At 47.6% G+C, this 13,864-nt stretch overlaps 6 protein-coding genes across 6 annotated transcripts; 3 read left to right on the forward strand and 3 right to left on the reverse strand.

Annotated features, from left to right (window-relative positions):
* Positions 1-450: 450 nt before the first annotated feature.
* I303_104108 (uncharacterized protein) lies at positions 451-2,481 on the forward strand (the record flags this gene model as incomplete). The annotated part of the gene is made up of 1 exon (XM_018408208.2): positions 451-2,481. The coding sequence occupies one exon, from the start codon at positions 451-453 to the stop codon at positions 2,479-2,481; it is 2,031 nt and encodes a 676-aa protein (XP_018263419.2).
* A 1,818-nt stretch (positions 2,482-4,299) lies between these two features.
* On the reverse strand, positions 4,300-5,154 carry I303_104109 (uncharacterized protein; the record flags this gene model as incomplete). Its single annotated transcript, XM_018408207.1, has 3 exons — positions 4,300-4,443; positions 4,714-4,843; positions 5,084-5,154. The coding sequence occupies 3 exons, from the start codon at positions 5,152-5,154 to the stop codon at positions 4,300-4,302; spliced, it is 345 nt and encodes a 114-aa protein (XP_018263418.1).
* Positions 5,155-5,590: 436 nt separating this feature from the next.
* I303_104110 (uncharacterized protein) lies at positions 5,591-6,800 on the forward strand (the record flags this gene model as incomplete). The annotated part of the gene is made up of 7 exons (XM_018408206.1): positions 5,591-5,644; positions 5,703-5,815; positions 5,888-6,154; positions 6,218-6,284; positions 6,340-6,357; positions 6,413-6,576; positions 6,650-6,800. 7 exons carry the CDS (start codon positions 5,591-5,593, stop codon positions 6,798-6,800), a joined length of 834 nt encoding a protein of 277 aa, XP_018263417.1.
* A 99-nt stretch (positions 6,801-6,899) lies between these two features.
* On the reverse strand, positions 6,900-8,713 carry I303_104111 (uncharacterized protein; the record flags this gene model as incomplete). Its single annotated transcript, XM_018408205.1, has 5 exons — positions 6,900-6,935; positions 6,988-7,637; positions 7,716-8,269; positions 8,363-8,419; positions 8,487-8,713. The coding sequence occupies 5 exons, from the start codon at positions 8,711-8,713 to the stop codon at positions 6,900-6,902; spliced, it is 1,524 nt and encodes a 507-aa protein (XP_018263416.1).
* Positions 8,714-9,384: 671 nt separating this feature from the next.
* I303_104112 (uncharacterized protein) lies at positions 9,385-11,036 on the reverse strand (the record flags this gene model as incomplete). The annotated part of the gene is made up of 5 exons (XM_018408204.1): positions 9,385-10,044; positions 10,107-10,362; positions 10,421-10,641; positions 10,695-10,801; positions 10,862-11,036. 5 exons carry the CDS (start codon positions 11,034-11,036, stop codon positions 9,385-9,387), a joined length of 1,419 nt encoding a protein of 472 aa, XP_018263415.1.
* Positions 11,037-12,461: 1,425 nt separating this feature from the next.
* On the forward strand, positions 12,462-13,854 carry I303_104113 (uncharacterized protein; the record flags this gene model as incomplete). Its single annotated transcript, XM_018408203.1, has 7 exons — positions 12,462-12,516; positions 12,589-12,614; positions 12,672-12,884; positions 12,965-13,018; positions 13,075-13,233; positions 13,291-13,446; positions 13,516-13,854. 7 exons carry the CDS (start codon positions 12,462-12,464, stop codon positions 13,852-13,854), a joined length of 1,002 nt encoding a protein of 333 aa, XP_018263414.1.
* Positions 13,855-13,864: the final 10 nt, after the last annotated feature.

The following is a 13,864-nucleotide window of genomic DNA, read 5'->3' on the forward strand; positions in this document are numbered from 1 at the left end:
TAACCCCCTAACCCCTAACCCCTAACCCCTAACCCCTAACCCTAACCCCTAACCCCTAACCCCCTAACCCCCTAACCCCCTAACCTAACCCCTAACCCCTAACCTAACCCTAACTAACCTAACCCCCTAACCCCCTAACCCCCACTAACCCCCTAACCCCCACCCAGCCTTGCCAATGGGAAGTGCCCCACCATAGCACCGTTTCCTCTGTAGCTCGTCACAAAAAGCGGCTGGAGAAAATCAAGCTACAGATCCTTGTAGCGTTTTTAAATCTCTACAAGATGCCATCGATCGTTTTTCTCAAAAGTCCCTCAGGCAGAAAACCCCCGCCCCGGGAACCCCTTGTAACCCCCTAACCCCCTAACCCTATACCAGCCAAGTGGAACCCCTTCGGACGATCAGCTTGACCTTCCTACCTTAATTGATGTCACCCGGCTTCCCTTCATGGTGATGTTCAAACAATATCAAGATCTGCCCGAATCTACTCGAAGACTCACAGTCGACCAGGTCAAAGCACCCTACTTTGATGTTGACAAATGGGAGATCTCTTTAAGTCCCAACGAATACCTCAGAAGATTCAATGATGCCTTGGCGATGGTTCAGCTGGCCTCTCATACACCCAAGATGAAGCCTGGGGACAATGCTTCTCACAACTACGACTTCAGCAACTGGCTCCTACTTGCCAACAGCACTCACCAGCTATGGGTTCATCCTTCGATCAAGGAACCCTTCATCACTGAGCTGAAGAGAACTCAGGTTGTTCAGCTTGCGGATCATCCCCTTCAAGCTACGAATGGGACTGTCCTAGTGCCTGTGGTCGTCTTTGTCACCTGCCTGAAGAAAGCTGGCTGCGAAACTCTATACCTCAAAGCCTATGGTCAGAAGTTGCCCTTGGCCGAACCTTATTTGACCAATGAGCCCGCTCAAGCCGATCACAAATTCTCCAAGTTCAATCAGTGGGACATTGGCAAGAACTTCAACTCAAGTCTGATTTGGTTGTTCCAGTCAGTCAATCCACTGGGCAAGGAGGCATCGATTTATCCCATGATCATCCCAGGCTCACTGGACTATGGCTCATTCAACCTCAAAGTCACCTACAACAGCAAGATCTATACCATCAAGATCTACCCCCAGCTGGTACATGTCATCAAGTCCTACAACAGTAAGCTCCAGCGAAATGTTGCAAAGACGGTGGCTGGAATTAAGAAGAACTCCAACATGGCCCTTCAGCTCATCCAGCAACTCAGCAAGACCCCCACCTATGAGATTGGGGGTTTCCGAATCGAAGTCACCATCACAGCAAGAACTCTGACAGAAGCCAGAGCCGAGGCAAATGATCTCCCCTTCTACAATGTCAACTTCTGGCTGCAACCTCCTCCAGGAGACTTTGAACGATACCAGCTCAAGGCAATCATCTGCAACAAGACAGCTCTCCTCGATAATGCCAACTGGGTATTCCAGCAAGCTTCCACCACTGGGTTCTTCAAGGGAAGAAATGCCGATACAGCTTCTCCAGCTCAACTACAAGCTATCATCGATGTCCTGGCCGGCTTTGGTTGGAACGCAGGAATCAGACGGCCAACTGCCTCTCTGTCAACCTCTGCTTGGTGGTTGGAGAACGATTCCAACCCTGAAGAACTTGTTCTCCTTGGCAGACTCAACAAGCTCTATCACAACAACACCCTTCAGCATGAGCTGGTAGTCAAGATGAGACTTGGTCATCCCTCTCGGTACATCCCATGTCGAGTCAAGCCTAAAGATCCCAAGCATCGATACCAACTCCATGAGAGATCCCCCATCAGACTCAGGTGCGGACTCAAGGGATGTCACAATCACCTCCCAGCAGGAGAGATGATGAGATGGTTCTCAAAGCTCATCCTGAGTGGTACGGTGGACAAGGCAGCTGTGGGTCTCAAGTCTCTCACCTTGGCGTGGCAGAAGCCAATCGCCCCCAGACCTACAAGATCCATAACATCACCCACAGAGTTCATCCCTTCAAACCTCCTCCTTACACCCAGCTTGAGCGTCTCAACTCCAAGCCTGTCACCTACAGAACTTCGATGGACCGATCCGATGGTAACTGTATGTTCAAAGCTCTGGCCAAGGCAATGGGTAAAGACATGGAAGCCCACAAGGAACTCAGGCTCAAGGCGGTCGACTACATCAGGGAACATAGGCAAGACTTTGAGCGGTTCATTGAAGTTGGCAGAGCGATCCCCTGGTGAAGACTTGGCTGCAAGAACCGATCGATACCTTGACAAGATGGCTCAGGACGGGACCTGGGGAGATCACCTCACCATTCAAGCTCTCTGCTCAGCTTTCAAGATCGGTATTGCTGTCCTCGGCAAGATGGCTGATGGCAACTTCACCTGGATGAGAACCGGCTCAGCCGCGGATGGCAAAGGTTACATCGCTCTCTCCCTTGTCGATGAGCACTATGAGAACTTGTTCTCCATGCAGGAGGTCTTTCCCAACCTCTAGTGGTCTCTCAGTATGTATCCAGTAGTTAGTTATATGCCTTATGCATCAATCACTCCTTTAAGTCCGCCCCCCGAAAGCGCGCAATGGGAAGTGCCCCACCATAGCACCGTTTCCTCTGTAGCTCGTCACAAAAAGCGGCTGGAGAAAATCAAGCTACAGATCCCCGTAGCGTTTTTAAATCTCTACAAGATGCCATCGATCGTTTTTCTCAAAAGTCCCTCAGGCAGAAAACCCCCGCCCCGGGAACCCCTTGTAACCCCCTAACCCCCTAGCCCCCAAAGCACTATGCTATCAAACAACTGTCAGAACTAGATCTCTGGGGATTGTAGTTCTGAGTTGCTCGAATAGCCTCCTTATATATCTTACAATTGTACAAACGCTTACTAAGTGGTCCTATCTAGATTTCACATCTCATCATCCGCCTTGATCCGTCTTTGTAATCATCATCACTCTCGTTTCTCGTCTCCAAGCAGAATATCCCTCATCCACGTCAGGTATCCTCGTCGAACCGTCCATACCGCTGGTTTGAGGGATTTATGACTGATGGTTATGAGTAATCGTAGTGGAAGATGCGAGGGGTTCCGATAACGCTTACTCATGCTTGCTGAAGTGTCCAGGTTACTGATGGTGGCTGTGTTATTGTATCTTCGTTGCTCCTCGAGAGGTATGATTTTGAGGTTGGTGGTTTGAGCGTACGGATACCATGATGAAACGTAACGAAAGTGTATTGGAATGTAGTCACGTGGGTAGTCACGTGACTACATGTTATGGAATTACGGGGGATTTCATAACACAAGGGTGGAAGAGCGAAAGACAGAGAGAGAGATGGGAGATGAAGATCAATTTGGCGATTTGGTGATTGCGTTGCTGGTGTCGACCAGCTTAAATAGTCTGGGGCAGATCAAGTTACATTTCATCGTCAGTAAGGTGTGACGGTCCTGATTCAGGCTCTGATTCTGCTGACCATGATTATGAGCGACAACAATATCGCCTGGTTCTTATCATCATATTCAAATCCCGCACAATCACGGATTCAATGTCATCTCATATTCCACCCAGTAATTATCGAATTATCGAAAGGAGCGGAGAAAGTCATGAATCGTTGACCACCGATCATAGATCTTCGGTCATTCCGATATGGCAGAATCGTTTCCTCTGAGATACTGTATTTTGTAGAGGCGCGACATCACCTGGAATCACTCTCCTTTGCTTCCGTATAATGAGGGATACTATACCGGCTCATAAAATAGGAACCTCATCGAAAGAGCGAGGAAGCTCAGGTATTTTCGATCATCGCCGATTGATGCTCGGTCATTTTGTTAGTCCGTCGTTAATAAATATCCGTGAACGATCAGTGAAAGCGCTATATTCGATGGAAGTAGAAAGGAAGGCGTCGGTACGTCAAATGATTTGACGATCGACTTTAGATGATAGATTCAGAATAATGCGGTTCGGTCGAGGGTCAGGCAAAGCTCGGTTTGATTGTCTGAAATTCACTATGATATCAACGCTTACGGTTGATGTAAAGTACGGACTTCGATTTATAACATGTTGCATGGGATTGCCCAATCTAAACGATTGAACCGATGAAAGGACTTGGTCCTGAGTCTGGGTATCTTGAGGATGAGGATGAGTACGGGTATACAACGACTATTCCTCCGTGGTCAGTGTCCACTGCGGAGTTCCTAAGCTTCATATTGGGCCATCTCCTATCTTCCCCGCTTGACCATTCTAACACGCTTGAAGGTGGCCACCCGCATGAATCTACCTTTCAACCAATCAACCGACTATCCGCTATTACGGGAAGACAGGGAGGGACTAAGCAGAGGTGATTTTTGATACGGGCTTGTTCCTGTTGAAATCCCAAATCCTGTAAAGTTGAGCGAGACCATTGGCACCGACGAAAAAGTTGACGGCTGCTAAGGAGTAGTTGACAGGGGTGATGACGAACGAGTATCGGACCTATAGTTGAGCGGGGAGAAATCATTCAGTACTTGACCTTCTTGAAGATGGAGTGCCTAGTGGAAAGCTTGTGCGGCGGTCTTATCAAGAGAGTAGCTGTGTTCCGGCTTGACTTGACATGAATGGAATTGGGGATGAGAACAAAGAGTGGACTGGGTGGAGATAACTGAGGGGAAAGAGCAGGAAACAAAGAGGAGCAGAACGATGCCCTCTCCTCTGGGGCTGAAGCATCCAAGGAAACGACCGCGTTAATATGAATATCGGACTCACCCATATGAAACCCGTAGCTGCTAAAGCGACATTCTGAGACACCGACAATTTATCGGCCGGTCGAGATAAATCCTTTAATCCAGCAGCGACTAATCCCCATTTTGCCATTGGTGCCCAGAAGAAGATTGTCCTATTGGGATGTGAGTGAATCCATGGTTGATTATTTGTAGAGGGTCCGAATAGTGGTATTAGATGAATCGTGTCGATAGTGGGAAGAATTGGGATTACATTGCGGTGTTAGACAAAGTCGAGAGAACAACGGAGAGAAGGGTGATTGCAAATTGAAGGGATATCCAGAGGAAAGAAGGAGAGGTGCAACCTCGATATCAGCATAGGCACTTGAATCAGCTCTACGAGGCACATGACATACTTTGGTCCGGCAGGATGGTTCATAAATGCCTGGAATTTTGAAGTGGTTTGAGCAGCAGCGGGAGCGGCCATTTTGACTGATTTGTTCCGTTTAATTTGATCAGAATTGATTTAGTTTGCTAGGTTCTTGGAGAGCTGCTTGTGATGGTGGTCGTGACGCTTGGTGTACTGGTGGGGTTGATGTGAAGATACAGTGGTAAGTTTGTTCGATGTTATTGTTGTTGTAGTCGTTGCCATCAAAGATATCTGGATGATGGACAGTGAAACGACGGAGTCCGAAGGGGACATCTCAGGGAAAACACGGGAATAAATGAGTGTGGCACATACTGACATGACGTAAAGTCATGTGTACCTGTATATATCTACGATGACGAGAAGATCGATCTATAGTGACCATGGTCATCATCATCACCCAATCCATATACATATACATATAGACATCAATGACAGATCATCATGTAATCATTCTTCTCTCGAATCGAGATAGACCCCTTGAACCACTGCAGAAATGACTGGCAGCATCACTCCGGATGGGACTATCACCCTGAGTTCTGGTGTCAAAGTGAGCCATATCATACGCGTTTCCACCACACCACTTCTGGTGCTTATTATCTCGCTAGATCCCTCAACTTGGATTTGGCGTGTACCAATCACCTCCGGAAGTGACTTCCAAGACAGTTCTTGCTGCACTCGACGCAGGATACAAGCACATCGACTCTGCTTATTGGTACTTGTGAGCGATTTCATTGGATTCAATTGGAGTCCTGCGAGTCACACTTACTCACCTGCAATGCATGATATATAGCAACGAAGAACAAGTCGGATCTGCTATTAAAGACTCCAAGTACCCTCGGCAATCTATCTTCATCACCACAAAACTCGGTTTGGCAGACGGTATAACCGGTCTTCTCGACGATAGTGTTGCTAAAATAGATCCTACGCCTGAAGGATATGTGGATCTGTTCTTGATACATTCTCCTAGTGCTGGTCCGGAGAAGAGGAAGGAGCAATGGAAGGCTTTGGAAGACTTAGTGAAGAGTGGAAAAGCCAAGACAATCGGTGTATCCAATTAGTGAGTGTGCTTGAACAATTTTTTCGTCTCATGCAGACCAAAGCTAAGGAAGAGATATACCAGCGGTGTAAAGCACCTTGAGCAGATGGAGGAGTACGCTGTGACACCGCCAGCGGTGAATCAGATCGAGGTGAGCCGCATTGTCCATTACGTCCAAGCTATGAATATTAATTGTCTCCTTACAGCTTCATCCTTGGTGTCAGGTATGTGTTTCGTCTGCCTTTCCCTGGATGCACCAGCCAATTCATCGACTGGCAGCAACCATCCATTGTCGCATACTGTCAATCCCACAACATCGCCCTTGAAGCCTACTCTCCGCTCGTACAGGGCACCAAAGCTCAGGATCCTACACTCACTAGAATCGCAGAAGAGACAGGGAAAAGTTGGGCGCAGGTATTGATTAGATGGAGCTTGCAGAGGGGGTATGTGCATTCCCTTTCTCACAGGCACCACTGCTCATACTGGTCATTCTGATCATCGGCCTTTACACTGCAGCTTCATTCCCCTGCCCAAGTCCGACACAAAGGAGAGGATTATCGCCAATCGCGATGTCTTTGATTTCGAGCTCAGTGACGCTCAAATGCAAGCATTGAACGCTCTAGACAAGGATGAGCACGTTTGCTTAAACCATACCGAATTGCCGTGAGGGTACGATGCATAGTATCCACGCTATCAGATTCATCTGGATTCCATTATGAAACAATCAGCTGTCCTATGAATCCATTTCTCATCTACAAAATTCTACCTAAGCTTCGAAAATACGACCGGTGCTCACATTCAACTAAAGGTCCACTGTCAGCTTCATCCTGCAATAAGAATGATCAAAAACCTACCCTAGTCCACTTCTTCCCAGCCCACCACCTCGTCAGCAGCAAGTATGGCCAATATACATGCCAGAGGACTATGAACGGAACCCAATCATCGGAGATCAATGTCGGATCCTTCCTCCATATGAACGGGTCTTCACTAGGTTTCGAGGATTGTTGACCTTGTGAATCGATTGCACATGCTGGAAGAGATGGGTGTATCCTAGCCAGTGTTTCAGGCGATGAAACGATCCTCGGCAGATATCGCATGATCAGATCATTGTATATCCAAGAGCGGGGAGCAGTGTTGATGGGTGGTCGAAGGATTGGTTGAGCTGAAGCGGAAGACCTCTTTTCTTCGTAGCATGCGGCTATTTTGGAGAGTGGGAGCATGATGACAGCAGTGTGCACTCTGGCATTACATTCTATCGGGTACAATTCGCCGTTTCTGGTAGACAGGATGAAATCGAAAGAGAAGTGTCCAGTGAGATTGCGTCGTTTTCCCGAGGGCGTGGGATCGTCCTGCAGTCGGTTTAAAAGGGTTTTCGTCCATCGCTCCGCTCGTTGAGCGATCTCTTGCCCAGTAGCATTCTCGTAGGTCATGAGCATATCGTTAGATGGGCAGGTGACAAATGAAGTGATTTGACCATCAATGACGGACGCATGGGTGCACCATTCTGTCATTCCAGGATTAGCTTGAGCTTTACCTGAAGCTCATTTGAGCTAGAAAATATATGTATGAGCAGCGAACTCACCTTGACCAGGTATGAACTCCTGGAAAACATAGGGACAATCCTTGGTAACCTTCAATCTCAAGCTATCAAGGGATATCCTCGTCTTCGTCAGGTCCTTATTGTCTCCTTTGAGAGGGTAAAGAGTCATATCTCCTCGATTCTCGTCTAAACCCATACACTTGAGGATATACTTCGGTTGTAAGAAGTGCTCATCCCCTTGTAAATAGTCTAACGCTTCCTGGACACTCTCAACCATTTTCCCAGAAGGTATCTTCATGGCCAATCGTTCCACAAGTCCCATAAACCTATCTTTATCATGTAAATCCTCCATGGTCTCGGGATCTTGTATGAAGGTACGGCATCTCCCGTCTGTCGCGTTGAACATCTCTTCAGCAGCTTTGGCATCCTCCACTGACGATCCAGCACCTGAGACCGGGATGAAGAGAGTCGCCGAGTGTAGTTGAGCGATGGATAAGAGCTTTTTGGAGTATCTTTCGTATGATTTAGCGGCAGTAGGGAGGATGTAGAATCGGTCGATCGCAGCAGAATATCGCATAGGACAATATTCTCCCCATCTACCAAGTCAAATCCAGTCAAGTCAAGTCAGGATCCATTATTATCCAGCTCTGAGCCGGTTAGATTATACCAAAGAGAAACATTAGACATACCCTTCCTCTTCTACTCCAATAACCTTCCATCCAGCTCGCTTGAACGCCCTGGCCAAGCTATGGTACCGAATGGTTGGCCAATCAAAAGCAGAAGCAGCGGAATCTTTGAACGACTCGTACTCACGTCAATCCCTTCGACATACGTCCACCGCTAATCACAACACATCCCTTGACCTGCCCTGAACACTCGCCTATACGAGTCTCGTCTCCATCGCTTCCTCTGAATAGCTTGTTGTAGGATATACATATCACCACAGCACCAGCAGTCACCGGTAACAACAGCAGCGATAATATTGGTAAAATCACACTTGACAGGAAATCCTGGAGTGTCGAAGGAGTTTGCCGTCCCATCTCTGATATCGCAGACAGTTCTCAGCTGCTGCTGCAGATGGCTAAGTTCCCCTTGTTCAGCTTAAATGATGCACCCTATCTTGTCTCTCAGCTGAAGATGGATTTGTTAATAGCTCACGTCGAGAAGCCTGACCTTCCCGAACAACGTGACGTGTGTATGATTGAGTCATTGTGTGTTGGTATCATTCCACCGAGCAGAGTGACGTAAATAAATAGATGGATGTTATCGATCAGATCCATCGATATATGAGTGGGAATCGAGACTGGCCCAAAAGGTACAGCCGGTTACCGATTCCGATCTCGACAACGCATGAGCGATATCAACTCTCCCAATATGTTATCCGATTAGATCGAATATTTATCGATGGGACAGGATCGCGGGAATAGGCTTCGCATTTTTAGGGCAGGGGTGCGAAGGATATCCAAGAAACAGCATCACCTTTAGCAATGCACAGGGTGTACCAATCTAAACATGGGGCTGGAAATTGTGAAGCGCAAAGATGCCAACAAAGATGGGTGATGCATGTATGATCCACTTGCTACATAGTTGCGTTTATACTACTGCTGAGCTTTTATTTGCTTGATTTGCTTTTCTTCTAACAAAATGCTACTTTACATACTTCCGTGACTTGTGACTGATGAATGCGATCCACACCTAGCTGCCTGACTGACTAGTGAACCAAGGTACCGTTGACTCCGTTTCTGACGATGCCGGTACCATCCACTGGAACAGCTCCAGCTGAGACAGCGGCAGCCTTTGTGTGGTTACCGTTGATGCCATTCCTCTTCAGACTGTGGGCGGAACAACAGTCATCGGATGGTACAGCTTTGTCGTTACCGTTCTTCTTGGCGTACGCCTCGGGATTGGCCCCGAGATCTCCAGCATCGACATAGGCTTCTTTACCAACACCTTGTCCGTATCGAGACTTGACGAACTCCTTGTGTACCTTCAAGACGGATCGGAGTTCTTCAATCGGAACATCGTTCAAAAAGATGCATTTACCGAATTCTTTGTCTGGAATAGCGAATCGTTGTTTACCGTCTCGAGTCTTCTTAATGGCTTCGGTGGCGACAGCGATCAACTCGTCATCGAACAAGTCGTGATCGATGGACAAGCCGACCGATGTGACCAAAGTGAACCATTGATCTCGTTGAGCATCGTTGAGGATACCTCTAGAGTGGGCAAGCGTTATCGAGTAGGCCATGTCGATGGTGATGGCGTGGCCGTGTCTCAAGGGAATTCGAGGAGTCAATTCGAGAGTTGGGGACCAAGTGTGACCGAAGGCGATAACTCGGTCAAGACCAAGCTCGTGCAAGTTGGGGGATTCGAGCTGCATAGCTAGTCAGTCATCCATATATCGTTGGATGACTAATTGAAACAAGAGCAACTCACCTCAAGCATAGTCTCGATACCTCGGTGACATATCTCAGCTCCAGGTGCACGAACACCATCTTTTCCGTCCTTGTATCCGAAACCAGTCTCCACTAATTCCTTTCCGTGTTTGACCAACAGGTCGTAAACAGCTCTGTCACCAACAGAGGCGATCTTGACAAGTTCTGCGAAACCGTTTCGAACTTGACCAACAGGTAATGTCTCCAAGAAAGAGAAATCAAGGAAAGTGTGAAGAGGAGCATGGTAGGCACCCAATCTAGAATCAGGGGTCAGCATGAAGAGATAGCGAGAGTGCATATGATTCAAGGACTAACCTGTTCTTCAGCTTCTTGTGATTTATACCGACTTTGATGGATACGGAAGCATCGATCAAACCGATCAAAGTGGTTGGGACACGGATGAAGTTACTGGTCCTTCGGTAAGATGCACAGGCGTAACCTGCGACATCGGTAACAAGTCCACCTCCAATAACAAGGGTGGGTTCAGTTCGGACGGTACCGAAGGAGTCCATAGCATCGACGATTTCAAGCATGGTCTGATACCGTTTGGTCAGCTTTCTGTTGAGGAAACTCGTGACAAAACACTCACATCCATAGTCTTGTTCATCTCTCCTCCGTTGACAATCTTCCAAGTGATCTCGACATTGTAATGAGCGAAGTATTTCTCGATTTGGGCTTTGTAGATTGGGTGGACAACTGCAAGCAACCAAGTCAGTATAGAACAGAGAAGGTACGAACAGGCTGGGTGAGGCTTACTGGTGTCCATGACAATCAGTACTCGTCCCCATCGCTTATAAATATCAGCGAGCTTCGAGTGTTGAACATCGAAGACAGGGGTGGTGTAGTGAAAGTTGTACTTGAGGGCTTCATAACCATCGACGACGATGGAGCCTTGGGGGTCTTTCGATACTTTAGCGGTGAGGTCAGACATGTTGAAATGTGATTTAGTGAACTATGAGAAAAAGCGTTGAAATTGAGAGAAGGAAAATGAAGAAGGGGGATAGCTGAGGGGAAAGGAGAGAAGCCGTATATATATATGTGTGTGTTGTGTGTTTCTGATCCCATCTGATGTCGTGTAGACTCGAGACAGGAGAAACGTGGGCTGGGTATACGCCATAGAGGCATGTTTTCGAATTCATCCGAGAGAGGTAGCAGACACCAGAGCCTCATTTCATTTGATCGCCCAGTAGAGTCTTCCCATTTCACTCGGCGTTTCTACCCTTGTTTGGGAAAGTTTGCGTGCCGATTCGAATTAAAGGCACTAGTGGGAAAGAACTGCATCATGCCATCGAGGATGGATGAACCATCGCAGAATCAAGTTGGATCGGGTAAATCGTTTACTGGTATCCATCTATCCTCGAATACGGCCAATCATGATTGAGGGCCCCTGACCCCTGATTTTCATATTCATGGGGAAGGTGTACGACACGTCCGATCGATCGGTTGCTGTCAATGATCAGAAAGGAATGTATTTTCTGCAACCGAACTGCGAAGGTACCACTCTGCTTGTGCGATGCTGTACAGAAGCACAAATACACCGTACAAACGTGCAAACACCGCTCTCATCCCGGACACAAATGAATAGCGTAATTCCAAGAGAACCAGAGACAAGTAGGGAAAATAGGGCAGTTGATTGTATTGGACGATTAGCATGGATCCTGATAATCGAAGATGACCTGATTATCTTTAGATAATCGTGCTTCTTCACGTGACTAACCGGCTTGCTTCTCATCAAGGTCCGATCGTTATACGATCCTACGGATCGCTTCAGACCAAACTGACGACGCCTTTGACGACGCCAATAGATCCGATCTGGCCTTTGATGACTGTGCGCCTGCACAGGGAAACTCTTAGCTAGTTTCAGTAGTGCAAGCCAAGCGAAAGCAGCGTAGGATCTTTGGCTTGGATCCTGCATTCTGAAACGGCTCGATCTTAACTTTATCATATCTTGATCGCTGATAAAAAGTGATCAGGGTAACGTGACTAACTGATGTTATATCGATATGATATCAGATTACCCATTTGCAATCATCAAAATGCCGCATTCCTCGTGTACTCGTACATTCCCCGGTTAGGCAATAGCTATCAGATCCGCGGGATGATTTCATCGTGATGCTGAGAACCTGGGATCGTGATCGGTTTCTCTCGCTGGGGTGTGGAGGTTGATGCAATTGTGAATCCGATGAAGTGGTACTGCGGCCCGCAACGTGTCGGGAAGGTCGAGATCCGGCACATGCTGAAATGACATTCCGGTCTGCCAGTCAATTCGATGCTTCCACATCTGGACGTTCAGCTCATTAGAAAGAACAAGAGAAACTCTTGAACATAGATACCAATACAGATCACTATCAGCACAATGGTCACCTCTAGTAGATCGAAATCCCAAGCTCAAGCGCCTCAGAAGTACCATGGTGAGTGTGCGGAAAGCGACTTGCTTCGTGACCGATAAGAAGCGCTGACGATGCAGTTCAATACGTCTGCAGAGCCGGTACAGGGTACTGTCTTCCATGTGAGTCAGAACAGCAGAAGTCTCGAAGCGCGTACTAGTGTACTGACGTCCTGTCAGGGTGATGGACGAGAAGAAGCTTTGTTGAAACACCTCCAATCCTTATCTTCCCTGTCTGCTGAGGAGACTTCCAGCTTGTCTCTCCAAGACCGTTCTCAGAGAGTACTAGATGCTATCCATGAATTCGGAAAGGGCGAGAACAGGTATCTCATGAGTATAGGGGATACAAAAGGTCGACAAGTGGAGGAGCTCGTTAAGGAGAAAAAGCCTAAGGTGAGCAGCGCAGGATTCATGCCTGAACGATAATTGTCACAAGTCAGGAAGTTAGCTGAACTGATGTGCTGCTCCCGTAGCTTATACTGGAACTCGGAACATACGTTGGTTTCTCTGGAATTTCATTCGGACGAGTGAGTGCTCTTCTCCGTCATGTTGAGTAGCATAATTATAGCTGATAGCCCCAAAGCATCTTCTCGAGCTTCATCCTGATTCCATATATCCTGGCGATTGGACTTCTAACACTCAAGAAGATAGAGCTGGATACATTTCCCTGGAGAAAAGTGAGGTGTACGCAACGACCGCTCGAGGTGGATTCAAGTTGGCAGGATTGGACAAGGTGATCAAGGTAAGAGATTCAACTCGCCAGTGTCCGGACTTTGGCATCAGACTAACGATCATACAGGTCATAACCGGCAGCTCTACAACCAGTCTTAAATCGCTTAGAGAGACACTCAATATGCCTAAACCCCTCAAATTCGACATGGTTTTCTTAGATCATCTCAAGCCACTTTACACTATCGATATCAAAGTGCTCGAGGAGGAGGGACTCGTTGGGCCTGTAAGCTATATTGATCTTCAGTCGCATGCCAAATACCGTTGGTGGACTAATTAATATGATTTTGTTTAGGGTACCTTGCTTGTCGCGGACAATGTAGTCAAGCCAGGAAATCCAGCTTATCTCTCATGGGTCAGAGCTACACCTGAGCAGAAACGAAAGTCACTGCAAGCTCCTCGTCTTACCAAGCAGCCACCCGTCACTCCTAATCCACCCATCGAAGAATGGGAGACAGCTTTCCACGATGGACCAATCGACGAAACTCGCTGGGCACCTGACGAAGCCGAAGGCATCACCGCTGAAGGTGATCCCGGACTGATATATACTAGCGAAATGCTGGATGGTTGGGATCCCTACACTGGCGAGAAGGATGCGTGTGAGGTTTCAGTATGTACGGGCAGACAAGACTAGACGGCGGCAT

Source organism: Kwoniella dejecticola, chromosome 5, assembly GCF_000512565.2.
Source record: "Kwoniella dejecticola CBS 10117 chromosome 5, complete sequence".
NCBI lineage: Eukaryota > Fungi > Basidiomycota > Tremellomycetes > Tremellales > Cryptococcaceae > Kwoniella > Kwoniella dejecticola.